Source organism: Misgurnus anguillicaudatus, chromosome 19, assembly GCF_027580225.2.
Source record: "Misgurnus anguillicaudatus chromosome 19, ASM2758022v2, whole genome shotgun sequence".
NCBI classification, from domain to species: Eukaryota; Metazoa; Chordata; class Actinopteri; order Cypriniformes; family Cobitidae; genus Misgurnus; species Misgurnus anguillicaudatus.
This window is the reverse complement of record NC_073355.2, coordinates 19983640-20010530: the sequence shown is the minus strand read 5'-3', so window position 1 is coordinate 20010530 and position 26891 is coordinate 19983640. Positions and strand designations below refer to the sequence as shown.

Below are 26891 nucleotides of genomic sequence, written 5' to 3'. Positions count from 1 at the left end.
ACAAATCCACAAGTCATGGAGTAACCATAAACGTAATTTAGTACATAAAAGTTTTTAATTAATCATCACAAGAACTTTAAACAGTAATACAGCATACTGGTTCGTTTTTATTCAATAAAGAGTCAAATTTAAATAAATGCAATTATTTTATTGGTCACAATAATCACAAACAGAGAACGCTGAGAGGTGCTGTGATCACACTGCTGCAGAAGAGAGATCTGAGTGGCCTCCTGGTCCATTGGGCTTCAGTGGTACTTTCTCCATCTGTCGTGTTCTTTTGTGGGACGGAAAATGTTTTATACGTCAAATTTAAAATAAACTGAAAGGGAAACATTACTACCAATTTTTTAAATAGGTTTACTTACTGATGTGATCATATTCCCAAAGGTAGCTCAGGGCAATGTAACCAGCAAGAAACATGGCCACGCCACCAATGCCACCTTTCCTCACATTGATGTACTTGTTGTAATACCTCTCATATCCTAAGAAAAGATTATTAGGAACGGTCTTAAACACTCTGTGAAACAAAATACATAAGACATGAATTAAATATACTTTTAAAAAAATATTTAAAGATCCAGTACCTCTGCGAACTCCACCAAGAAGTCCATTTGGGGTAAAGTCTCTTGTTCCGAGCCAGGATGGCAGCTGCCCAAGCTTGACATCCATGAGCCTCTTCTCAGCCAGGGACACTAAATCAGACACGTAAAAGTTTAAATGAGCCTACTATGTAAATATGGCTGTATGTATTGTTAGAAAGATATGAAAGTTTGACATGATAGCTTGTATGGGTCAAAATTAAAATACTGACCTAGGCCTGATGGTAAAATGGACAACTATTACAGACTAAATAGCAGTACTGTCTGCAAGTTAAACTTTTCTTTTTTTATTAAATTCACAACTTCTCTAAAGTCATCGCAAATGGGAAAGAATGATCACAAAATATGTGGTGTGCCCGTATGACACCTAAATTTGGTGCTTTTCCCAAAAAGAATATACAATTGAATTTGCATTGGTGGTGCCACTGCAATCATAATACGTTTTAATGTCTCATTTATTGGTTCCCTTTTCTATTGTAATAATTTAAGATTAAATTATGTATTGAAATTTTAATACACATTTCAAATGAAAGGCATACATGCAATTTTTGACCCATATGCACTCATATTAAAAAGCCTAAGTAGGCACTAAGAGTATAATTAAAATAAATTATCAATGCACAATAGCATTTCCTTGCTCCAAAAAGCTAAAACCTTGGCCCTCTTTAAAATATTCGGACTTACATTATGTGTCATTTTAAGGCAAGATTACTATAATGGTAACACCACATTTAAGTTTGTAAGGGGAAACTGCCAACAAAATGTTATGAAAAATGTTAACAGCAGTGACACTGACACAGCAGTGACTTTACCTTACAAATAAAAACCGGGTTGTCAAACTATTAAGCAAATCTCAACGAGTAAAGTAATGCGTTGAAAAATAGCAGGACGCAATCTTAAGTTATTAAACATTTCACCAAAACGGAAAGGGTTTGCATGGTTTAAGACTAATGACGATTAAACCTAAATGCTGTCAGTGTAGATGCGGCGAACATAACGTTATATTGCGGCCAATGTTACTGAAAGTCCTTGACATGACTCTACCTACATCGGGCCTTCACTGTACATGCGCACAAAAGAAACAACTTCACCCATATCAGTCATACCTTCACAGATACGCATGAACAAAACATAATAACATATAGACAAACTTTTCCTCAAACACTTAAACACAATCAGATTTGTACGTTTCATTCAGTCGTACCTGCTTTATCCGCCATCTTGCTCTGAGTCTCAAGATGATGGCGTGCCGCGGTGTGTGCTGGGAATAACGCGTAATAACGTCACTGTTGCACATACGGGGCGGGGCACGTGAGTGGGCGGGGCTTACACATGTCGATGCTTTAAAACGGGATGTGGATGCAAATTTTATTCCTTTATTGCATTTCAAGCATGGTAACAAACCAAAATAGGCTAACATAAACACAACTGTACAGACGATTCATATTATTCATATCATAAAATATAAATAAACATCCAGACAGTAATTCAAATAAAATAAAATAAAATATATATTCATGCAATCATAAGCAATGTAGGGGATTAAGCAAAGTCAAACTTATTAAACAAATCCCGTAATTTCTTGGCTTTTTCGCATCTCATAACATTCAGGATCTCTGTATGCTGCTGTTAAACGGTTAAACCAGAAAAAGAGCAGAAGAAGAAGATAACATTAGTTACAGTTGCCTCAAAACCTAATTTTATTGCATTTTGCTCCGAATTAAAAAGTTTAACTGAATCCCTATGTAAATTAAAGACAAATAAAAAAGCAGTTAAATCATACCAGATTTTAAATAAGGTTTTGAATCAGCTGTAATTTTAGATAAAATCTTGAGATGAACTCTCCTACCCCCTACTTGAGTAAAATGTATTCATTATTTTATGTCTATGTATGTTTTTTTCTTTATTTATTTTCCATTATTTATTTTTTCTTAATTTTTGTATTATTATTATTATTATTATTATTATTTTTAACAGAATGTTTGTTCTTATTATCATATAATACTATGTTCTCAAATGTCAATTGTTACTGGCATAAGTTTAATAAAAAAAAAGATGCTGAATTTGATAAAAACAAACCTTTTAATAAAAAGTTGCAACCAGAAAAAAAACATTAGTTACAGTTATTAGTTATCAGTTACATTATTAGTTATTTGCAATTTCCTTGTTTGCTATAGACTGGTAGCAAACACCTGGTTTAAAACCACCTGAGCTGAGTGAATAATGCCTATATATAAACATTCACTACTGTATGCTTTCCAGCTATGGGTTAAATAGAAAACATATTTATGCACTGTTGTTATATTATTATGATGTTATTAAAGGCAAATGATTAAAGAAGGTATAAATAATATGTAAACATATGCCACCTGGAAATAAGCTCAATATGTGTGTACTCAGCTAGCTTATGAAATTTCTATGGGATGATGATTCACATACTCTTTAACACACAAAGGTCTATACTTTACATTTACCGCTGGAGGGAGACATTTCAAACTAAGGAAAATGCACCAGAAAAAAATGATTGACACGTTAATTACATGTGCAATAAAAGTGGCAATTTAATGCAAGGTTGTAAGTAAAAGTAGCCTACTTCCTATAAAGCAATAAATCACAGTACTGGATTTACATTTTAAATCATTTAATCAAACATTTTATTGGTGTATAATGCAATTACAAAACAAAGACTAGAACTTTTACACCTATAGTTTTCTTTCTGAGATATTTTTTTCAATGAAACGTGCAGACATTATAGCTGGTAAAAAGACATTGGTTGTTTTGAGTTTGATTGTTGGGCATCCACCACCTTGCAGTAAAAGACCAACATCGTTAGCTTAAAATTCATAGCATTAAATTCATTGGTGCACTCTTCTATTTAAAATGAGGATTGCTTTAAATTTTGCATGGAGGATTTATAGTAAATGCAAAATGTGCTGAATCAGCTTCTTGAAATAATTAATGTGAGTTGTTTATAAAGTTTTCAAAGTCATAGAGTGTATATGACATAACCAGCTGAGGTATATGCAGGCTCTTATTTTAATTGAATGTCCATCTAAACCTTAATCCAAGTCTTTCACTTATACTGATAAACATAGATCTTCTCCTGTGGCAGAATCCCAAAAGCGCTGTTGGCAGCTGAAAGCTTTTTAGTGGATAGGTAGAGCATAGAATAAAATCCTAATAAAAAAACATGTAAGATCATTGTGTTTATGACTGTGGTTTAGAAAACTAAAATTAAATTTTAATACATGGGCAAAGAAAATGATTGTCATAGTCATCTGATTGGATTGGCTGATTCATTAGACTGAAGGTCAAAGATATAAGTGTCATTCATACTTTGCTCTGCTGTAATAATTTCCAGGCAGAGTGATAATCCTGAGGTTTTAATTAAGATGGTACAGAAATTATATTAAAAAAGCCCACAGTCTAATTGCACAGCGGGCAGTTCATATTAAATTTCATTATCCACATGTCCGCACTGATTTTCACTATCCATATTTACTCTGCAAATATTGTTCTTTTATTGCCATAGGATATAAAAAATAATAATATTTCTTTTCTGTGTTTTAAGAAAATTGGGTTTCGCTCATCCAGAAAGCTGTACAGCAGCACAAAGAGATAGAAGGTCAGGCCAACATCAATTCAGGCTCTAATTGAATAAGTTAATAATCTTTATGATTATCCCCCTCCCCTCAAAATAATAATAATAATAATGATGTAATGGAAAGAAAGTCATTGTTACAGCTCCATTTAGTGAACCGCTATGCGAAGATAGTGACATTATGAATTTCTTCCAGTTCTTGCCAGTGGACTTTATCTTTATTCCTATATGTCATATAACAAAACAGCTGTCTTACTTCAATATATTTCTAATTCTGTTAAAGCACAGTATTAATAAAGTTAAAAACCTGAAGTGCATCCAAGTGTCTTTTCCTCATTGCAAGTCTGACAACCTAATAGCTTTTGACAATATACCAAAAATCTGTCTCGCTGAGAAGAAAGGCAATTAGATATTCATCTCCGCAGTAACCGTCATGATGGGAATTAGCATGCAGTATAAAGATGATTCAGTTACGATATTCAATCTCATCAAACATATTGGAAACCCCTATTACAGTAATGACCTATATCACAAATATTGCATGCACAAATCCTCATGCACTCTACTATCATCATACAAATAATATCATCATACTAATTATAGGCTTTCAAAATCAAGCTTTTTCTCTTTAGGCTGTTCTTTAATACCCTAATGCAAATGAATAGAAAATAACTGAAATTCACCGAACATAATCCCCTGCTTTGTTTACATTGTTCTAACAAAGTGAAATTGGATATATGAAAAACATGTATAGCTCCCTTAATCTATTTACATTTGTGCTGTGAATATTCTGTAAAAATAACGTCTGGAATGAAAAATATCTTGAACCTTTAAAAACCTATAACATATTGATTTGTTATAGCATTTATGTTGTAAGAAGATTTCCTTCAGTTTGTACTCATGAGTGAGTAGCTCATAACGTGGTGGTACACACCACAACAGTAAGACACACGATTAATGATCAGACTGTTGTTAAGCAGCAGGTATGGATTTTGTTCTTGCAAGATTTGGTTCAGCACTCTTTTTCACCAACACCATATGCTGAAACAGCAGCCCAGCTGAATAACAGGCAATCAACACAAAATGTGCCATCCAGCGCTATATAAACCACAGGCAATTGTGCTAAAGCTAAGCTTTTAATTGCTACATCTTTCTATTTTAGTTAGTTATAAGTAAAAAGATGGACAATATATCTATTGTTTTTAGGTAAACTATGGTGACAACTTGTGAAAAGACAATCGAATACAGTATCTTAATTCAGATAACCTTTGACATGTTTTTTTAAATGCACACACTAATGTCAACAAGGTGCCACCTTGTGCAATTAAATAAATATATACTTCCTACCTTTTTAATTCTTTGCCCATACCTCCCTCTATTTACTGTAAGGCTGCTTTGATGTAATATTATAACATACATGCTATAGAAATACATTTAAATTGAACAGTTAATTTCTTGCTGGCTCAAAAAGCAAGTGGAACATGTCTGTCTGTATGTTTGTCCTGTCTTGGTTTTGGTCTGTAGTTGTAGTCCTGTTCAAATCTGCTTAATGCTTTGTTGGCAGAATAGATCACCCAAAAATGAAAATCCTCTCATTCTATTGAACACGAAGGAAGATATTTTGAGGAATGTTTATAAACAAACTGTTCATGAGCCCTATTCACTCCCATAGTATTCTTTCTTACTACTATGAAAGTGAATGGGGCTCATGATTGACTTGGTTACAAACATTCCTCAAAATATCTTCCTTCAAAACAAAGAAGTTTATACTGGTTTGAAATGACATGAGAGTGAGAAAATTATGCATTTTTATTTTGCGATAAACTATCCCTTTAAGAGATAAAAATGCTCATTTAGAAGAAAACATGTCAGAAGCACCTAAGAGGGTTTTGCATTTGAGCTCTTCATAACCCTTGAGTAATAAAGTAATTATCTTTATCAAAAAAGTGAGTTCTGATGATAATTTTTTCATACATGCACGTAAATGCAATTAAATGTGAAACAAACTGAATTAATTAATATCTACCAGTATAAATCACACATTTTACTTTATCTTCTTTGAGTTTCTAAATTAGATTGGCATGAAACATCTTAAAGGAAAACACCACAGATTTTCAATATTTTACTATGTTCTTACCTCAACTTAGAATAATAATACATATCTATATTTTTTTTAATTTGTGCACTTTTAATATTTGTACAGCTCTTCTTGAATGTGTTAGCATTTAGCCTAGCCCCATTCATTCCTATGGCTCCAAACAAGTTTTATTTTGTGCCACCATACTTACTCGTGTAACTACGAATGTAAAAGTCTTTAAATAGGGAAAACATGGAAGTGTTCGGTGGCTTCTAAATTAATCCATTTTTGGATCCTAAGGAAGGAATGTGGCTAGGCTAAATGCTAACACATTCACGAGGCGCTGTACAAAGATTAAAAGTGCACGCATTGAAAAAAGATGCATGTATTAATTAATCTAAGTTGCGGTAAGAACATAGTAAAATATTGAAAAACAGTGTTGTTTACCTTTAAAACCCAGTCGTGCACAAAGTGTTATTTTACTTTTCCTGTGCTGCTGGCTGCATGGTTATAAATCAAGTTCAAGGCTGAATGCTGCCCAACCACGTATTTGCTAAAAATAGCACTTTGATGATTATCCAAAAGATGTCAAGAATTTTTAATAATGACAAAATGAACTAATTCAATTGAATCCGCAAGCATATGCATTTGGTATTGTGTTTTTTAAATGTTTATTGATTGTTTTGTCCAAGCTGGGACCAAATTATTATTTCAGTCAAAGTCAATTTGTAAACGTGTGCAGTTATAACCACAAAGTAGGCCTACTTTAGGTTTCCTTTAAAAAAAACGATCATGATAGCGGGTTGTATTGGCAGACAGTGCAATACAGATGCGTTGTCGGGAGGAGAGAGAGAGAGAGAGAGAGAGAGAGAGAGAGAGAGAGAGAGAGAGAGAGAGAGAGAGAGAGACGTTCGCCGTGTGCGAGGAGAGCCGACACAAAACCACACTAACAATGACAATGTTTTATATATAAAGGAGATTTGTCGCTACACGTCGTAACATGCGAGCAAAGCAGGACACAGAGGTGTAATAGATTTTGGGGGTAAGATTTAACCTGTTGTCGTTGTGATGTTTAGCGCCGCTGTACGGGTTGTGGATGTAAATTATTTATGCATGCGCGCTGCGAGATGAATAATGGAAATAAATGCTGTGTTTTTATGGTGGGACTTTAACAACGACGTAACATACGATGCCGAAACAACACATAAACAACGGTTTATATCGATAGAAATGTATATCTGAAAGATTTTTTAGAATATGGGATTATTTATGTACAGCATCTTTGGCTTTGTTGTGATTATGATTATTAAATAGGCTACGTTGCCTTTTAGCGAGCACTCTATTAGTTTGTTTATTTTTTGTACGTAAGTATGATGTTTATTAAATATCCCGTCATGAATTTATTCATTCTCTATTGCTTCGTTGTAATGCATTTTAGACCAACAGTTTTCCCGCTGTTAACATCAAATAAGAGTCACATTATTGGTTTACAGAGGAGCATCAGGTCGTCTTATTTCTTCTCATATGATGCAGTCACATCAGACTATATTGTTTATCACATTACTGGCTCTGTGCATCTTTAAAAAGGTTGTTTCATATGTAGGCTATTAGAACATGAGTTAAAGAGTGTAAATGAAGTTTAAATGGTTTATAGTTTGTAATCATTTGCTTGCCAGGTGATGGTTTATGCTTTTTTATTGACATTTCTCAGCATTGTTGACATTTTATAGCTTGGTTAAACAACATGAGATACCTTGACAATAGCTTGAAAGCAAGGTGAATATGCTGCTGCATGACTTTTTGTGTTTGGGTACAAACTTTTACTATATAAATAATTCCAAGCATTTGTTTTAAATGTCACTCAATGCAACACAGGATAAAGGACAAAATGTGCCCAAATGCTCTCCAGTCAGTGACGTAACCCTGATATCAAAGATCTTTTTTCTTTTGAACCAGCCACGCAATTCCAGCATCAGCCTCTTTAAATGATAGATTGGCAGATTTCCAAAACCAGGAAAATTTCAATAGCATGTCCAACGGTGCATCTATTCCTGGCTCAGGGTCCGCTCACCGGACAGGCCTACTTTACATTAAGACAACAAATGGTTGGAACAGTCTAAATTGGACAGCACAGGGATAAAGTTTAGCCCCAGACGTTATATTAGAAAGATGTACATCCATAGGCATCTAATGCAAAAGTAAAATTAGGCTGAATGCTGGCCAACACAGATGTAATTTAATCCGCAAGCATACGCATACGGTTCTCATAGGACTATTATTATTCTCAAAGCGTTTTGTCCAAACAAGCGAATATAGTTTCGAGACCAAATTACTATTGCAGTGCACTACTATAGTACACCTCAGGGCTTACAAAGAAATACAAAGGGCATGCTCAGTCCCAGGTTACGGTTTAGTTATCTGTTTCTGTTGCTATAACCAACTCTTATCTTCAGGCTCTTCTTATCTTTGTAGCTTAAAGTTAAACGATGAACCTTACTTAACTACGTATATATACACTCACCTAAAGGATTGTTAGGACCACCTGTTCAATTTCTCATTAATGCAATGGTGTGGGGGATGTTTTCTTAGTGCCAATTGGGCATCGTTTAAATGCCACGGCCTACCTGAGCATTGTTTTTGACCATGTCCATCCCTTTATGACCACCATGTACACATCCTCTGATGGCTACTTTCAGCAGGATCATGCACCATGTCACAAAGCTTGAATCATTTCAAATTGGTTTCTTGATGTGACGATGAGTTCACTGTACTAAAATGGCCCCCACAGTCACCAGATCTCAACCCAATAGAGCATCTTTGGGATGTGGTGGAACGGGAGCTTTGTGCCCTGGATGTGCATCCCACAAATCAACTGCAAGATGCTATCCTATCAGTATGGGCCAACATTTCTAAAGAATGCTTTCAGCACCTTGTTGAATCAATGCCACTTAGAATTAAGGCAGTTCTGAAGGCCAAAGGGGGTCAAACACAGTATTAGTATGGTGTTCCTAATAATCCTTTAGGTGAGTGTATATATTTGTATTTAATAGAATATCTTATCTTGCACCATGCTCTTTGTAATGGGTTAAAACATTATTATTATTAATATGGTAGTAGTAATAATAATATTAATATATGATGCACATGCATTAAAAGGCTTGCATATAGCCAAACATGAAATGTCAAAAACCATGGCTGGCTTGAGGCTGCTTTTATTATACTTCACTGTTCAGCCACTAGAGCCAATTTAACATCACTGACATCACAGAGCCCTTTCATCTCTTATCTAAAACATAAAAAACCTCAATAACGGTCATTTTCTTTTAGTGCTCTCCACACTGCTGACAGCGTTACAGAGAGCCTTACTGAAAGAGTTATCAGCCCAAAAGAGGGACTATGGGCTCTAAAGGCCCAGAGAGGCGTAAACAGGCCACCCCTGGTCAGACCCCCGAGGGCAACGTTGTGATGAGCTTCAGTTTTGAGAGCTACCAGCTGGAAGAAGAAGACTGTCAAGTGAAAGATATTTCAGATAAAGGGGTGCTGGCTCTTTCAGAACATGGTGAGTCTTTGCCGCATCTGATGTTTGGACAATTTTGATATAGTCATGAAATCAAATCACCTAGTTTTATATCCGTGGTGTTTGTGTTGTGTATGGCTATATACCATGCACACTTGTATGTGTGTTTAAGCAATGATAAAGATCTACTTTGGTTGTGATGGTTACCGCAATCACTTGTAGTTGGCATGTAATAGCGAGGTCTAATCATGTTAGGTGAGGATGCCGTCTAGCGTCCAGTCTTGTTGCCTGGATACAAAGGTTACGCTTATTAAATCTCTGGTGGAGCAGGACAACAGGTTACTTCATAGAAAAATAAGAGATGCTTAGGAGTGTGGTATAGCTAGATCAAGCTAAACATATAGGTGGGGGTTTCCCGGACAGGGTTTAGGTTAAGCCAGGACTGGGCCTTAGTTACATTAGCACATATAAGTAGTTTTAACAAACATACCTTACACAAAATGGTGTGCATCTTGAGACAAAACAATGACACTGATATATGTTAAGATATGGAAAAAAAGAAAAAGGAATGCTTCTCTGGGTCAAAAAAATATAAATAATATATAAACAATCCAGGGTGCTCTTCAAAAATGGGCCTGTAATATAATGGCATAAAGAAAAAAGAAAAATGAGGCACTCCTGATAAATGTATAAAAAGCCTTTAATGAAACAATGGCTAGTAGCCATTGTTTCATTAAAGGCTTTTTATACATTTATCAGGAGTGCCTCATTTTTCTTTTTTCTTAATGCCAATATGTTAAGATATGTCAGGGGAAGATGTTGTTGAATTAAGGAAGCTCAAAACTGGGACTTGGATAAGCCCTGTCCGGGAAACCGCTCATAGTTACATTTACATACATTACATTTATGCATTTGGCAGATGCTTTTATCCAAAGTGACTTACAGTGCATTACAAGCTATCTTCAATCAGTATGTGTTATTCCCTGGGATCGAACCCATGATTTTTTATGCTGCTGATGCCAACTTGGTGGAAACTTTCCATGGGAATTAATGGGAATAGATGGGAAATAACGGTTATTAATGGGAATAATGGGGGAAAAAATGCAGAGTTGTCTATAACAGGGAACTTAAATGTAGTTGAAAAAATCTTGCTGCATAATTTTGTTTAAAACAACAAGATTTAATGCAATTCTACCCTGCACATTCCTTAGCCAAACGCACACAGCACCCTGCTTACCGTATTTTCCGGACTACACTTTTTTTCATAGTTTGGCGGGTCCTGGAACTTAAAGTCAGGTGCGACTTATACGTCAAAATTATCTCATATGAACCAAGAGAAACCATTACCGTCTACAGCCACGAGAGTCCGCTCTATGCTGCTCCTGTTTTTATGTAATTCAATGGATTCAGTGATGCGGAATTACTTCGGGACCTGTTTGAACTTGACTTGTCTTATCGTGTTAATTTAGCCTATTAAGCCTCCCAGGTATGTTCTGTATGCTATTGTGTAATGTGTAAATAACTGTTAATGTTACTTTAACATGTACAGAAATCTATTCAGCCTGCTGTTCTGTGTGCTTTTGCTTAGTTGAATAACTTGCCTTTCCAAATTAAATGTCTGTTCTTCAGCTTGGATTTTGTGAAATCATTTCTAAATAAACGCAACGTACAGTCCAGTGCGAGACTTATATATGTTTTTTCCTCTTTAAAACGCATTTTTCACTGATGCGACTTATACTCCGGAGCGACTTATAGTCTGGAAAATACGGTACTTAAGGGCGATTGAGGCCACACCCCCATGTACTTGCATTTTTCCATAACATGCACAGATCATTGATAATAATCCTGATTCCTGCACACAAAATTATGAAAAAAATTCCATCTTTGCATGTATTCATGTAAATTACATAAATTTGTTAAAAACTGCCTTGTGCTGTGATTTTTATCTTCGATCAAATAAATCCAGGCTTGATGAGCATAAGTATCAGGATTCTTCTAAATTTGTATTACACATGCATGTCTGTTTATCACCAAACAAAATGTTAAATTTTACCACACAATAAATTTCCATAAATTTCCAATTAATTCCCATACATTTCCGTTAAAGATGCAGTGTGTAATTTTTATAAGGATCTCTTGACAGAAATGCAAAATAATATACAAAACTAAATATGCAGGGGTGTAAAAAGACCTTTCATAATGAGCCGTTATGTTTTTATTACCTTAGAATGAGACGTTTTTATCTACATACACCGAGGGTCCCCTTACATGGAAGCTGCCATTTTGTGCAGCCCTGTTTCTACAGAAGCCCTTAACGGACACACTTTTGTACTAAGTTGTCTCCAACAATGACATGTTTGTCCGGTGGCGGCTACCATAGCTTCTCTATGTATTTAAAAAGCAAGAGGTGAGCAGTAGACTGAGCCGTTGGTTGCAATTCGCAAACTCACCACTAGATGCAGCTTCAATTTACACACTGCACCTTTAAAGGGGCCATGTCACAGGACTTTTTTAAGATGTCAAATAAATCTTTGGTGTCCCCAGAGCACATATGTGAAGTTTTAGCTCAAAATACAATATAAATAATTTATTACAGCATGTTAAAATTGCCACTTTGTAGGTGTGTGCAAAAATGTGCCGTTTTGGGTGTGTCCTTTAAAATGCAAATGAGCTGATGAAATGCAAATACTGATCACAAGGATGGTGGTTTGTTGAAATTGAAATTCAATTGTTCTGTCAATTATTTTCTCTCTGCACTAAATGGCAGTGCTGTGGTTGGATAATACCACCCCTTAATCTGCACTATTATAATAAGAGCTCCTTATGACATCATAAGGAGAGCCAAATTTCAACTACCTATTTTTTTATGTGCTTGTAGAGAATGGTTTACCAAAACTAAGTTACTGTGTTGATCTTTTTCAAATTTTCTAGGTTGATAGCAGCGCTAGGGACCCAATCAAAGCACTTAAACACGGAAAAAGTCAGATTTTCATGCCATGGCCCCTTTAAGTTTCCAATTTGGAATATTTCCAAAATTCCCCAGATTAAGTTCCCATGGAAAGTTTCTGGAAACTTTCCGCCCCTTTGCAACCGTAGAAACCATTAAGAAGTACAGATAGGTTTCTATCAGTCTGACAGAGGGATGGAGGTGAGCAGATTGTGAAATGCCTCATACATATTCATAAACATACTTCAAAGAGGCAGCTCACAAATGGTAAGACAGTTGTTTAAAATGCACATACAGTGTAATACTCTGCTGTATTTTAAAATGTCAGTCAAATAAAACATGGACAGAAATGATTTAGCACCTAACTTAAAGGACTCTAAGAAGAATGTGTCTGTTTTTATGTCTATAGCCTTTGAGGAACCTGTTCCAGAAGATCGCTATCATGGGATCTATTTTGCCATGCTCCTGGCTGGAGTGGGCTTCCTGTTGCCTTACAATAGCTTCATTACAGATGTGGACTACCTGCATCATAAATTTGAAGGAACCGCATTATATCTAAGTCCAAATGTTAGCTGGCTTTTAATAACATTGACATTAATGAAACATTAAATTCTTTGACATGGCCTTACTCAGTCAATATTAAAGATATCAAGGTTATTTATTTTTCACAGAATCTTCTTTTTATGTAAGATGATTTTATGTAAAAAAAACCCCCCTGAATTTAGCTTGGTTTTCACACACAGTGTCACAAATGTCTTCTATGTCTTTTAGGAACCCACATTGTGTTTGATATGGGTTTAACGTATATTATTGTTGCTCTCGTGGCTGTGATCCTGAACAATGTCCTGGTGGAGATGCTGAGCCTGCACACAAGGATCACTGTGGGTGAGTCTGTTTATTTAGAATAGACTCTCACACAGACACACAGTAAGCACAACGGGATGGGGGAGGAGGCGGATGATTGACTGCCTAAGGGAAGAAAGAGGAGGGGCGGATCTGGCAGCAGCATCGCCTATCTGAAGCTGAAGAATAACATTTGCAAAATACTGCTCAATAAGCACTGACAGAATTGGATTAAGCAAAGAAGTATAGTATAGTCCCTGTTGTATATCATTTTTTATCAGCTTGTGTGTTCCCTGGATTCAAATCTATGTCCTTTTGCACTGCTAACGTAATGCTTTACCACTGAGCTAAACAGGAGCACACCAACTGTTAAGAAGATATGTGTTGCTCAGGGACGTGCACAGACATTTTGAGGGGCAGGGGCTCAAGTGAAATAAAGGGCACTTCTCATAATTAAACAAAAAAAGTATATATATATTAACGCAATTCTGACTTCCCTTTTTAAAAATTTATTTAAAAAGTTAATTATTTGATCTTCCTCAAACTCACGCAATTGTTTCATTTTTAAAAGATGTCTACAAAATAATCAGTTCACACAGACACCATGGTCTCCTTAGTATTCTAGGTTTATAGAGCAGCAAAGGAAACCTTAACACAATGTGCATGTTTTGAAAACATTAAATTACACATTAATGACAAATTTGTTAAAATGCTAAAAACAAAATTGTGACTGCTAAGTAGTGCTACATGCCAATAAATGCTATATGCTAGCGTTTAGCTGAAGTTCTATTAGTTTGCAATTAGTTGTTAATCAAAATCTGTATTTTTGTCTGATAAGGGCTCAAAATATAAGGTCTGTTTACTAATGTGAGCTTCTGGCATGAGCCTCAGAGCAGAGCCAATCAGAGCAGAGCTCAACATTATTATTCATGACCCTTTCAAATAGGGCAAAAATAGACCATTTCATTCAAATGACAAATTCTAGGCTTGTAAATGGACATGTAAAAACGTTTCTGGATAATTTTTGCACTTAATAAAGTGCCTTCTTTGTCAAAGAACAATTTAACATATTATTGCAACACATCCTTTGGCACCTTTAATTTTAGGTTTCATATTTATTAGGGTTACACGTGTCAGAAACAACAAATATAGATTAGGCCTATTTTATTTGTATTTTATATTTTACTTTTTGTGATGTCAGTAAAAATTCAGACTGGGCAAGTAAAATACTGAACCATCAGATTTCTCCCCAATCTACTACATCACTCCAGTATAACACATTATAGGTTACTTATTTAACAGCCATTACAAAAAAACGCAAACAAAAAAAGCTTACTACTGCAGTTAGCAATTATATTATTGTTTGTGCTTTATTATTTTATGAGCAGTCTGTTTAAACTACATACACTATACTGTTGCAAGTTTGCAACTCTTCAGGTTAATATGGGATTGTCGTGGAAAACAATGTCCCTGAATCGTTATGTGTAACAACGTGTCCCATATTTTGTGCATAAAACTGTTAATATAAGAATGCTTTCTTCCTCACACACTTACCGGTCGCCTGCCTGTATAATCATGCATATCGCGTCTTGTTCAGCTGAGCTTTGGCGCTTCTACAAGCGCGAATGATGCAGCACGAGTAAAGACGAGACCAATCATAAAGCGAAGTAAGTTAGAGAGGCGGGACTTAGGAAAGGTAAAGCCAATCATATTAGCGATGTGAGTTTTGGAGGCGGGACTCATCTGTTAACCGTTTATGTACCACAAATAGCGTTATTTTTCTTTTTATAAGAGTTTAAATCTCATTTAAATGATTACTGAATAAATTCATGTTAAATTAAATAAGTAACAAGTAAAAAACACAAGAAACAGACAGACATCAGTTATTATATGAATAAAGATCATATTATAAAAAAATAAAAAAGCACCCCAGAAAAAAAGGGCACTTTTTCTCCAGGAATAAAAAGGGCAGGTGCTCAAGCCCCCTTTGATGTCTATGTGTGCACGTGCCTGGTGTTGCTGGTCAACATACAGTGTTTTTTTTTTCAAAACTGATGTGCATAATGTAACACATAACCAGAACACTTTTACAATACTTTGATTTTTTTAAAACCTAAATGTAAAATCCAAAAAGCAAAAAAATGGACTATAGCAAAAGCTTGATTCAAGTTATTTTTAGATCTCATCTCAAACCTGAAACATTGGGCTGACTTTGGTAAATGTCACCCCTTACAGGTTACCTCTTTGCACTTGGACCTCTGTTTTTTGTCACCATCTTTGATGTGTGGCTGGAGAAGTTCACCACAAAGCAGGCGTATATCATCAATCTGATGTCTATGGGGATCGTGGCATTTGGATGCACAGGTATTTGTTGATATTTTACAAACCCTTAGAGGCATGTTGGAAGCCGCTGCCCTTCTTTTAGACTCTATATTAGGTTTTCTGTCAGAGCATTGTGCTGTTAATAACTCTTATGTTATCTCTTATTTCAGTGCAGCAGTCCAGTTTCTATGGATACATGGGGATGCTACCCAAGCACTATACACAGGGAGTGATGACTGGAGAAAGTGAGATGCTGTGCTCATTTATCATTCGATGTCAAGACGTGAAAGATTTACATGTGTGACAACATCTTTTCTTTCTATGCACAGGTACGGCAGGAGTGATTATTTCACTCAGCCGCATATTCACCAAACTACTGATAAAAAATGAGAGGGAGAACACTATCATCTTCTTTGGCATTTCCATCTCTATGGTGTTGATGTGCTTTATCTTGCACTTGCTGGTGCGAAGGACCCGCTTCGTGCGGTACTACACTGGTCTGGCACGTCAGGGTCTGTCTCATGCCAAAGACCACCCACAACATGGAACCCAGTACCAGGTCCACCATGATGTCATTACAGAAGAAGTAAGATTTGTAAGTTTTGCATGTCAAGGCCAATTATGATGGACCTATTTTGCATGTGTATATGTAAAAAATATATTTTTTATCTTTGAAAACAGTATGTGCATTTCTGTTATTCTGAACCATAAACCCAGTGAATATTCCAACAAAAGTCAGTTCTTAAAGGTACAGTTTGGTTTTTAGCGACATCTAGCATTAGTCCCTTTCACACATACAGTCTTTACTGGTAATTTACTGGTAAATTGCAGTTAACATGTAAATCAGTGCTCTCAATTTACCAGTAAGACAGGTTGTAAGATTACCAGTAATTTACCGGTAAGCGCTATGTGTGAACGAAAAATATAGGATTACCGGCATTTAGAACGGACGACGTCAGACCGCGCTGACACATCGGGCCAATCAGAACGTTTTTAAACAAATGACGCGTTTACCCCCGCACTGTTTACGTTCATTTGCACATCCATGCTGCTTAAAAGTCGAGCACAACTGAAGTTAACATCCACATTTCTTCAAAGTTGTTTAAAACAGCTTACCATCTATTTGCCAAATTGCCGACATCCTTAGTACACTCTCGGTGAAGCCTAATGTGCAAACACAGGTTCCGTTTGACGTCGCCTAACGCAATGTTGTTTGGTCACGAGCAACTTCGCGACCGTTTGCCACAGATGTGAAAACAACAAAATACGGACCGACGATATTAAGTCATAATCGCCATTGTGTACAAATACGGCACGGAGCTCGCGGCTGCGCGCCACAGGTAACTTCCGCTTTCTCTTCGAGTTTACCGGTATTTTGATACTGATATGTGAATGATGTCTTACTGGTAAAAAGACGGAACGTCACTGCATGTGTGAACAGCACATTTTTGTATTTACTGGTAAATTCATTCTGGTAAATTCATGGTAATTTACCAGAATTACTGTGTGAAAGAGGCTACTGAGATTGCGAACTGCAACCAACCTCAATCAGTTCGAAACGCAATGAGAAGCTACGCTAGCTGCCGCAGGACCAACACATCAGCGTCATAGGCCCTTTCCCAAATAGCGCACTTCATGTGGACTTTCGGTCTCGTGGCCTTAAATTGCGCATGCTCGCTTAGGCCCCGTCCCATTTCTTAACCCACTTGGTTTTGAGTGCCCTCAACAGTAAAGTCCCCTGTGGGGGTTCAAAGCTTTCCCTATGAAATGGGACACCACTATATGAAAAGTAGCGTTGCGAACGTGCTCACCTACGTCACGCGCAGCGGGATTATTATTAATATGATTGAGCTCTCGATAAGCCCGGGTTATACGTGTGCATGTGAAAGCCGGAACAAACATTCTGAATATTGACAAAACTTCCCAGATCAGATGTATATATGATGAACAGACTCTCTCGAAGCAGTCGGGAGACATCATCAGATAGCTTTGTGAAATATTTTCTAACATTAGTGTTCAAAACTTCACAAACACAAAACGCGTGTTCTTACTAACATATTCCAACAATTTCCAGAATTTTAACATGCTTATTTTCGAAAATATAGTTGTTCTTTTCCAGCAGCGCCCGCCATCTTGGTCGAGAATTTTGACCAGCTCGCTGGGCTCGCAAGGTATCCTGAGTAATTTCATCTTCCACTTCGTTTTAAGCCTGCATCGGTCCTGACTACAGTTTGAGGGTTGATTCTAAGGGAAAAATAGCACTCCGTCTTGCTCCCTAAAGAAATGGGATCCCCTACCCCTACACGTGCAAAAATGAGGGATAGGGCAAAAATGTAGGGGAAGGGGAGGTATTGGGACGGGCCCTTAGTCTACGAGTCTGCAGGGTGTCCCATCTGTCATTTTTACACTTCGAAGTATGCTCATCAGCGCCACCTTTGCACCCTTGATGCGGTCTTCGGCGAAGCCCGCACTGCAGCAGGCTTCACGCACTTTACCAACCCAGATGTCCTTGCGAAAGAGCGATCGGACCAATCAGACAGTGGAAGGGAGGAGTTCACACTGATGGGCAACTTCTCTTCCTATTTCCAGCGTGATGCTTAAGGGGCCAGTCACACCAAAAGCGCTTTAAACGCTTGCAAACGCAAGGCGCGACGCGGCTTTTCATATTGCTAAGCAACCACCGAGTCAGCTGTCTTGTCAATCAAATATTGAAGCGTGAGCGCTCTTTTGCTGTTAACTGTCATATTAGCAGAAACTTTAAAAAGAGGGCGCTTGCTCTGACCTTGTTTGAGGGTGAGAGGTGCACAAACACGCAGGAGAGAGTGAGCGAGTGGAGTCCGGTTCTTCAAAGCAACTGTAAACTTCCCTCACCACAACGTAAGGCCCGCCTCTCCCCTCATTCGATTGGACAATGGAAAGACGCGAATGATGTCGGGCGCTTCTCCGCTCTCAGCGCTCCTTCAAAAACGCGTGCGCGGCAGGCGGCAAAAAACCGCAAGGCGCGCGGCGCGCATAAACAGCGCGCAAACGCGCCCTGCCCATAGAATATCATTCAAAAAAGGCGCCTCCAACTGCCATAAATGCTTTTGGTGTGACTGGCCCCAAAGTACGACTCTGGTGCTACCTATTGGACTCGCGTCAAGGGTCCCTAAGGTCTGCACTACATGATGTCATCAAAGTGTGGACTCTGAGGAAGTACATAAGTCCGGAGTGTGCCATTTGGGACAGGGCCTGAGACAATGTAGGGACAAAACACACCCTGTAGAACAGTTTGTCCATTTAGGGCTACTGTAGAAACATGATGGCGAATTCCATGTAAGATGACCCGCAGTGTATTTAGATAAAAATGTCTAATTCTAAGGTAATAAAAACAATATAGTTATTATGTAAGGTCTTTTTACATCTATGATTATGTAGTTGTCTATATTATATGGCATTTTTGTCAAAAGATCCTTCAAAAAGGTCTTTTAAATTACAAATCTGGTTAGTTATTTCTGGTGGAAATGAGATTATAAACATTTATTGGAATAAAATGATAATATCTTTGCTCTTACTAATTCAATAGCTAGCATGTTATGTATCCTAAACATACATTAGTAATATCAGCACACATCATCTCGCCCTCTCGTATGGTTAAACGTATCTGTGAGGTTAGTAATGCAAAACTCAATACCTCAGAATGTTGCATCGTAAAGCCCTCCTTGATTTTGTGAAAAGATTGTTAGTCTGTCATACTCAGTTGCATTGTCTGTGTCTCATAACCTCTCTCCATTTGTGCCGGTCACTGCTCTCTGTGATGACTATGTTTTCGGCGGCCCTGAGGAGGACACACATAGAGAGAGAGAGAGAGAGAGAGTATGATTTAAGTGTTCACTTACACACCAGCATTTCGTTTAGGATAATATATGAAGGCACTTCTGAGGAACCTCATGTTTTTCCTCTGGCTGACAGACTGAGCACTTAGCTCTTTCGTTCTTTCACTCAAAGATTTCTTCATCATCATTCAGCAATCCCTAATAATAATAAATCATATTTTTCTTGGAATTGGCCAGATGTCATAGCTGATATTGAATGTTGCAAAGACTAAATGCACCAATAAAAGGGATTTTTTTTGTATTTGTTTGTTGTGCTTTGTTTAATGTTTGATTTGCTTCATTGGGTTTATACTCAGCGAGGTATTTCTCCTGAGCAGTTGGTATATATGTGTTCCCATCTGTGTTGCCGTGGCACCCGAGTGCTTTTTTATTCCCAGCAAATTAAAGAGAGTGGTTTTACTAGCTCGGCCAGGCACTTAATCAAGTAATGGCCCTCCTCACACGGACCCTGCAGATACACTAGTTCATCAAGAGAAGGGTTATAATTTCGAATTCAATGCACGTTCAAAGTGACCTGCTTGATACAACGTTACATTTATAGGCCTTATATCGCTACTGTGCTCTATGAATATAATGTGTTTGGTAAGAACTGATCAGATGTTTGGTCTCTTTCAAGGGCAATGGTGCCGTGGGTGCTTATCCAGCTGAAGATGGGTGCACAGAGTTTGCTGGCAGCAACACTTACGTGAGGTTCGATGTGCCAAAACCAAAAATTAAACGAAGCTGGCCAGGTATCAAAGGTATGATCACAATACACTTCTTATTTTTAATATTGTAGTTTACCAATTACGCTGACTTGTGGAGCGTGTAAAGTGTGTAGAAAGGATGATTCTCAAAAATCTGTAGATTTAAAATCTTGTGTCATGTTTAAGTGACCTTGCCCAACTTTTTTCATGTTTAAGTGTTATAATTGGGTCCCCAGTGCTTTTATCAACCTAGAAAATGTAAAAAAGATCAACCCAGTAGCTTAGTTTTGGTAAACCATTCACTGCAAGCGTGTGAAAAAATATCTAATTGAAATTTGGCTCTCCTTGTGATGTCAGAAGGGGATAATACCACCCCTTAATCTGCATCCAACCACGGCACTGCCATTTAGTGCAGAGATCAACTCATTTGCATTTTAACGGGTCATATTATACGATTTTTTAAGATGTAAAATAAGTCTTTGGTGTCCCCAGAGTGTGTATGTGAAGTTTGAACTCAAAACAACCCACATATAATCTATTATAGCATGTTAAAATTATTACTAAATTAATAATTATTACTTAGCAAAAAAATTTGCCGTTTTTGGGTGTGTCCTTTAAAATGCAAGTGAGCTGATGAAATTCAAACACTAATCGCAAGGATGTTGGTTTGTTGCTAGGGATGCACGATATATCGGCCGACATATCGTTATCGCCCGATAACTGCTTATTTTTAATATTATCGGTTATCGGTCTGATAGCAAAATTAGGCCGATAAATGAAAGCCGATAAATTATGGATTATTTTGGTTTGTTGAACCACTTCACTTGCTCATTGCTGGCCATGTGGAGTTTTGATTGGTGCTTTCTGTGACATAGCACGAAAATGACACGTGTTGCAGGCTTAAGAAGAGTATGCTAGTCTAGCGCAAAGACAAGATGTCCGCGGTCTGCGAGTTTTTCATTGTGAAAATAATATTTATCGGCCTATAGTTATAGGTTATCGCCCCCCAAATTTAAAGAGTTATCGGTTATCGTATCGGCCAAAATTTCCATATCGGTGCATCCCTATTTGTTGCAATTAAAACTCAAATGTGCTGTCAATTATTTTCTCTCTCTCTCTCTCTGCACTAATGACAGTGCTGAGGTTGGATAGTGCGGATTAAGGGGTGGTATTATTGTAATTGGCCTTGCTACCTACATCACAAAACAGGTAAAATCTGAACAACCTAATTTTTCACATGCTTGTACAGAATGACTTACCAAAACGAAATTACTAGGTTGATCTTTTTCACATTTTCTAGGTTGATAGAAGCACTAGGGACCCAATTATAGCACTTAAACATGGAAAAAGTCAGATTTTCATGCTTTGACCCCTTTAAAGGACACACCCACAAAGTGGCAATTTTAACATGCTATAACAAATGATCTATATGGTATTTTGAGCTAGAACTTCACATACGTACTCTGGGGACACCAAAGATTTATTTGACATCTTAAAAAAGTCTTGTGAAATGGCCCCTTTAAAGAGTAACTAAACTCTAAACCAGTGCTTCTCAAATAGTGGGGCGGGACCCCCAGGGGGGGCTCGTAGCAACACCAGGGGGGGGCGCGAGACCCCAGGGAAAATACTTTTTCAGGAAGTGATTTTTAAAGACATTACATCCCCAATCACGCTGATAAGCCGCTTGTGATTTTTATTATTATTTATTGATTATATTTAATTTTTCAGTATCAAATGGTCAAAAAATATTATACTTTAAATAAGGATTGATTTTTTTATTTCAGGTAAATTGATGCATTTTAAGTCTTTTCTGTTACAGACTAAAAAACAATGTTAATAAAGTTATTCTTTGTTGTAAGTTGATCAATATTTCTTTTTTTGTGTTTTCTCAATGTTAATAAGGATATAATGTTTTGCAGATGTGTAATTTAATAGACAAATTATACTATTTACAGTCGCGGCGGAGAGTTGGGGGGGCGCGAAATGTTTACTTCTTCCTAGGGGGGGGCGTGACAGAAAATAATTGAGAAGCACTGCCCTAAACCAACTTTTTTAGTTAATGATCTGTAAGAATGGGGCTTTATTAGTGCTGTTCAGGTTGAACGGTGGCTACTGCAGTTCCTGTTGGATGTTGTGGTAATGCGTGATGTAAGCTGTACGACCCTATGTAAGCAGGTTCAAGCTTACCACGCCCTTGTTACAATCTCACCACACTCTTGGTACGAGCTCAGTTCGTCCCCTCTATCTCCGTTGGGGTCTGGCCACTTTTCTTGCATTTTTCAAATATTGCCAGTGTGTGGAGTCAGGCTCTGACCAGGGGTTTAGTTACTCTTTGATTCACATGCTATTGAATAATACAGCAGTGACCCCTTCTGTTGCAGACATGATTTTACATCGTTACGTGGTGGCCCGGGTGATCTGGACCTACATGCTCTCCATTGCTGTGACTTACTTCATCACCCTGTGTCTTTTTCCTGGACTGGAGTCTGAGATCAAGAATGCCACATTGGGGGAATGGTTGCCCATCATTATCATGGCCATCTTTAACATATCTGACTTTGTGGGCAAAGTATGTTTAAAGAAATCTGTGTATAATTCAGTATTTCCTACACACCTTATACAAAAAACATGCTTTTATCAACCTGATCTCCTTCATACAGACTTTACTAGGCGCAAAAACATATGATTATGAGGAAAAAGCATTAATGAAACCGCAATTGTACGAATTCATACAAACTTGCCATGAGATTGTTTTGGGTTTATATAAAAGCGTAGTAATCATGTTTTTTGTCGTATTGATTGCAATTTGTAAAACCATTGCTTTACTACAAAAACCATAGTTAAAGTCATAATGAAATGGTGATTGTCTTATTTTTCCAGTTGTGATGTATATTTGAGTGAAATGGCTTTTGAAATGACTTGAATTCGCTCATTGAGAACTGATTGGATAGTTGAAAGTTGGGTCATGTTGCTATTTGCTAATCGCTGCAATCTCTTTCCGGGCCCCGCCCTCGCGCCATTCCTTGTGACCAGAACTAAAGCGAGATTGTTTCGAGGAGGGGAGGAGATTTGTTATTTTTAATTAAAGATTATGCGGGCAGTGATGCGCAGGTTGATCCGAAATAAGCGGGTGCCTGCGGTCACCCGCGGTTACGAGTCATCCAAAAATATTTGTAATGATATTAGGGTCACGGTCGGTCAGGTCGTTTGAAATAAAGATGCCAATTAACTATTTTAAACTACTTTTAACAAATGCGGGCCTTGGGGCGGGTCGGGTACAATTTTTTTGCGGTCCGAATTGCGGGCAGGTTAGTTGAAAACGTCGGTCGGGTGCGGGTTGTTTATACATTGACCTGCGCATCACTTTATGAGGGCACATTACTTTTTTATAATAATGTAGCTCACAGATAAGTTATTTGTTAAAAATCTCAAAATATTCCCCAAAAATAGAAGTTTTTAAATTTCAATTTTATTGTGACTTTAAATTATGGTTACTATCACAAAACCATGCACTGTCAAAAAAAGGTCCCTAGGTGTTACTGGGCCAGACCCTTTCAAAACGTACTAAAGAGTTCATATTATTACCTCAGAAGTACATATTCCTACCAAACGTAAATGGTAAATGAACAGTTAAATTCTTTCACCAGTAAAATTTCCACTACTTCACGTCTTATCCATATGGTCCCTGTCTAATTTTGTATCTATGTGTTTAGATCGTGGCAGCTGTGCCGTATGAGTGGAACGGGACACGTCTTCTCCTCTGCTCTTGTGTGCGAGTGGTCTTCATCCCTCTGTTTATCATGTGCGTGTACCCCGCCCAGAAGCCCACCTTCAGCCACCCTGCATGGCCTTGCATCTTCTCCCTCCTCATGGGCATCACTAACGGCTACTTTGGAAGCGTTCCCATGATTCATGCTGCCGGCAAGGTGGCACCTGAGCAGAGGGAACTAGCAGGTGCGATCTTCCCCAAAGTTAGATTATAAATAAGAATATAAACGGATTTGTGTGTAAATGTTCAAGAGGATGCATTTATAATGGTATCTCTAGAGATGCAGTCATTAACTGTAGTTTATGTGATATTTTTCTACAGGGAACATAATGACTGTGTCCTACATGTCTGGATTAATGTTGGGCTCTGTGGTTGCCTACGCTGCCTACAGTTTTACTGCTCCAGGCTCAAGGTTTCACTCTGGGACCGGCTACAACTTTACCCAGGGTTACTAGTCCAAGCCAAAAAAATAGACAAAAGACTTTTCTTCCTGTCATCAATCTCATCAGGTGGCACTATTTGCCACATCGTGTAGCAACTCCGCACTCCCCATAAATCAGAAGTCTGCTGCAGGGTTTCTCCGGCCTACCTGCAATGCTGTGTGCCTCTGGATGTAGTCAAATGGATGAAGAAACAAGCGTTGACACTGTAAAGAGTTATACTGTATATGTGTGCTTTGTTGTGTTGCCTTTTCTTGTTCTCTAAGAGTGTTTTCTTCAAGCTGCCAAACGTTAAAAGCTGTGTGGTGATGAAACACTGTGAAAATCAGGGTGAAGATGTTTTTCTTGGTTTACAGTTTCACTCCATACTATGTGGTGTCGTGTATGCTTTTGACCGAGAAACTATGAGTAAATTATGAAAATCTTGAGTCATTTAAATATTAGGTCTAAATTGATGCATGTTTTCTTGAGTGCAATATGGACATTGGACCTTTTTGGCTAAAGCTAACTGAATGTAAACATGCTCAAATAAAAGAGTTTTGTAATTATCCTCGCTTTCCTATTTTTACTTATCTTTAGTAGGCCTTTTATGTTACTTTTTATAAAAGTAGAGTAAAAAATGCAAGAATTTTGTCATGATACCCAGATGAAATATTAAACATTAACCTACCTCACTTCTCCCGCCATTTTCTGATTTCACGCGCGTGTCTCTGTCAGATTTCTCGGGCTTTCACTTACGCGCTTATTTTCTTGAGAAGCTTCTTTTAGATATATTCGTCAGAAAGTATAGACAATTAATTGCTCGCCATTTATAACGATTTACTACAGTTTGCATTGAAAGATCAAGATGCTACGCCTTCATTGTCATATATTATGTGACAGCAGATGGCGCTGCACTACAACGTTTTCAGGATGGATGGCACAATGTGAGTCAAGCACCGTGTTTATGGCATTTTTTGAGATCTTGAAAGAACTAATAATTCAAAATAATATTTAATTAATTATAACTAATTAATATTAATTACTTATTTCCTTTAAAGTGCATTACTTTACATAACTAGATGCACAAACACAGTGTTTGTGATTGAATTTATCTATTTAATCCAATACATTTTGAAATAGCTTAATATGTAATCAAAAAACGTAAAATAAATAAATGGCAATAAATATAATAAATATAATTTATAAATATGAATTTAAATGCTCACCCTTATGAATATTAACCATTGTTTTACTACAGTTAAAAAAAACATGGTTACTTTAGTAAAACCATGGTAACCACAAAATAACCATGGTTTTGACATCCATAAAACCAGCAAAAAAACATGGTTACTACACTTTTACCACAATAAAACCATGGTTAATTTTCGTAAGGGCATACACGTGCACATCAAAATATACAGTTTATGCAAAGTTCTGCCCACATCCCTCCACTCAAAGTAGTATACTTTAGTATTTACTGTAGTAAAATTCCTGTAGTGTTTTTGAGCATTTTTTTAGTACATTTTAAAGTGGACATATCATGAAAATCTGACTGTTTCCATGTTTAAGTGCTATAATTGGGTCCCCAGTGCTTTTATTAACCTAGAAAATGTGAAAAAGTCAAACCTATTAACTAGTTTTGTCAAACCATTCTCTACAAACATGTTAAAAAATAGATTATTGAAATTTGGCTCCCCTTGTGATATCAGAAGGGGGTAATACCGCCCCTTAATCTGCACTATCCAACCACAGCACTGCCATTTAGTGCAGAGATCAGCTCATTTGCATTTTAAAGGACACACCCACGCACGGCACATATTTGCTCACACCTACAAAGTGACAATTTTAACATGCTATAATAAATTATCCATATGGTATTTTGAGCTAAAACTTCACATACGTACTCTGGGGACACCAACGATTTATTTGACATCTTAAAAAAGTCTTGTGAAATGTTCCCTTTAGTATACATTATTTATTGTAGTTAATCAATTCATGATTAATACTACAGAATACTATAGTAGCTATATTTTAACAACACGTAGTAATTTTTATAATATACTAAACTTTGCTATATTAAATACTAAAGTAGTATACTACATACTACTGGGCTCAGACTAATGCAGAAAACAGATGGTGCATGCTGCTGCAATGACAGGACATACTGGAGATGCTGTGTGATATATGCTGCAATGAGGAGTTAACATACGGGATGGTAGATTGATCAGCAAAC

At 37.2% G+C, this 26891-nt stretch overlaps 2 protein-coding genes and 1 long non-coding RNA gene across 5 annotated transcripts; 1 reads left to right on the top strand and 2 right to left on the bottom strand.

Annotated features, from left to right (window-relative positions):
- Positions 1 to 127: 127 nt before the first annotated feature.
- Positions 128 to 1948, bottom strand: atp5mf (ATP synthase membrane subunit f). The gene is made up of 4 exons (XM_055191325.2): positions 1804 to 1948; positions 585 to 692; positions 366 to 482; positions 128 to 274 (listed from the first exon to the last, which is right to left on the bottom strand). The coding sequence occupies exons 1-4, from the start codon at positions 1817 to 1819 to the stop codon at positions 246 to 248; spliced, it is 270 nt and encodes an 89-aa protein (XP_055047300.1). The 5' UTR covers positions 1820 to 1948; the 3' UTR covers positions 128 to 245.
- Positions 1949 to 7715: 5767 nt separating this feature from the next.
- Positions 7716 to 25532, bottom strand: LOC129432742 (uncharacterized). 2 transcript variants are annotated; one of them, XR_012359180.1, is made up of 4 exons: positions 25347 to 25532; positions 19580 to 19723; positions 10002 to 10082; positions 7716 to 8357 (listed from the first exon to the last, which is right to left on the bottom strand). It is a non-coding gene; the product is annotated as an uncharacterized lncRNA (long non-coding RNA). The 2 variants fall into 2 exon arrangements; XR_008640239.2 differs by lacking the exon at positions 7716 to 8357 and having other exon boundaries at positions 9830 to 10082.
- slc29a4a (solute carrier family 29 member 4a) lies at positions 9674 to 25224 on the top strand. 2 transcript variants are annotated; one of them, XM_073857075.1, is made up of 10 exons: positions 9674 to 9836; positions 13151 to 13287; positions 13518 to 13626; positions 15820 to 15948; positions 16077 to 16151; positions 16236 to 16492; positions 20398 to 20521; positions 22849 to 23036; positions 24181 to 24421; positions 24558 to 25224. In XM_073857075.1, exons 1-10 carry the CDS (start codon positions 9674 to 9676, stop codon positions 24689 to 24691), a joined length of 1557 nt encoding a protein of 518 aa, XP_073713176.1. In that variant the 3' UTR covers positions 24692 to 25224. The 2 variants fall into 2 exon arrangements, with proteins under 2 accessions (XP_073713176.1, XP_073713175.1); XM_073857074.1 differs by having other exon boundaries at positions 16236 to 16501.
- Positions 25533 to 26891: the final 1359 nt, after the last annotated feature.

What these genes read in the sequence shown, in the direction of transcription:
- atp5mf (XM_055191325.2), bottom strand. An exon ending in TCTTGGTGGAGTTCGCAGAG is followed by an intron (nt 483 to 584) that starts GTACTGGATCTT and finishes ATCTTTTCTTAG; the next exon opens with GATATGAGAGGTATTACAAC. An exon ending in TTGGGAATATGATCACATCA is followed by an intron (nt 275 to 365) that starts GTAAGTAAACCT and finishes GTCCCACAAAAG; the next exon opens with AACACGACAGATGGAGAAAG.
- slc29a4a (XM_073857074.1), top strand. Translation starts at nt 9,674, where the DNA reads ATGGGCTCTAAAGGCCCAGAGAGGCGTAAACAGGCCACCCCTGGTCAG. An exon ending in GCTGGCTCTTTCAGAACATG is followed by an intron (nt 9,837 to 13,150) that starts GTGAGTCTTTGC and finishes TTATGTCTATAG; the next exon opens with CCTTTGAGGAACCTGTTCCA. An exon ending in CGTGGCATTTGGATGCACAG is followed by an intron (nt 15,949 to 16,076) that starts GTATTTGTTGAT and finishes CTCTTATTTCAG; the next exon opens with TGCAGCAGTCCAGTTTCTAT.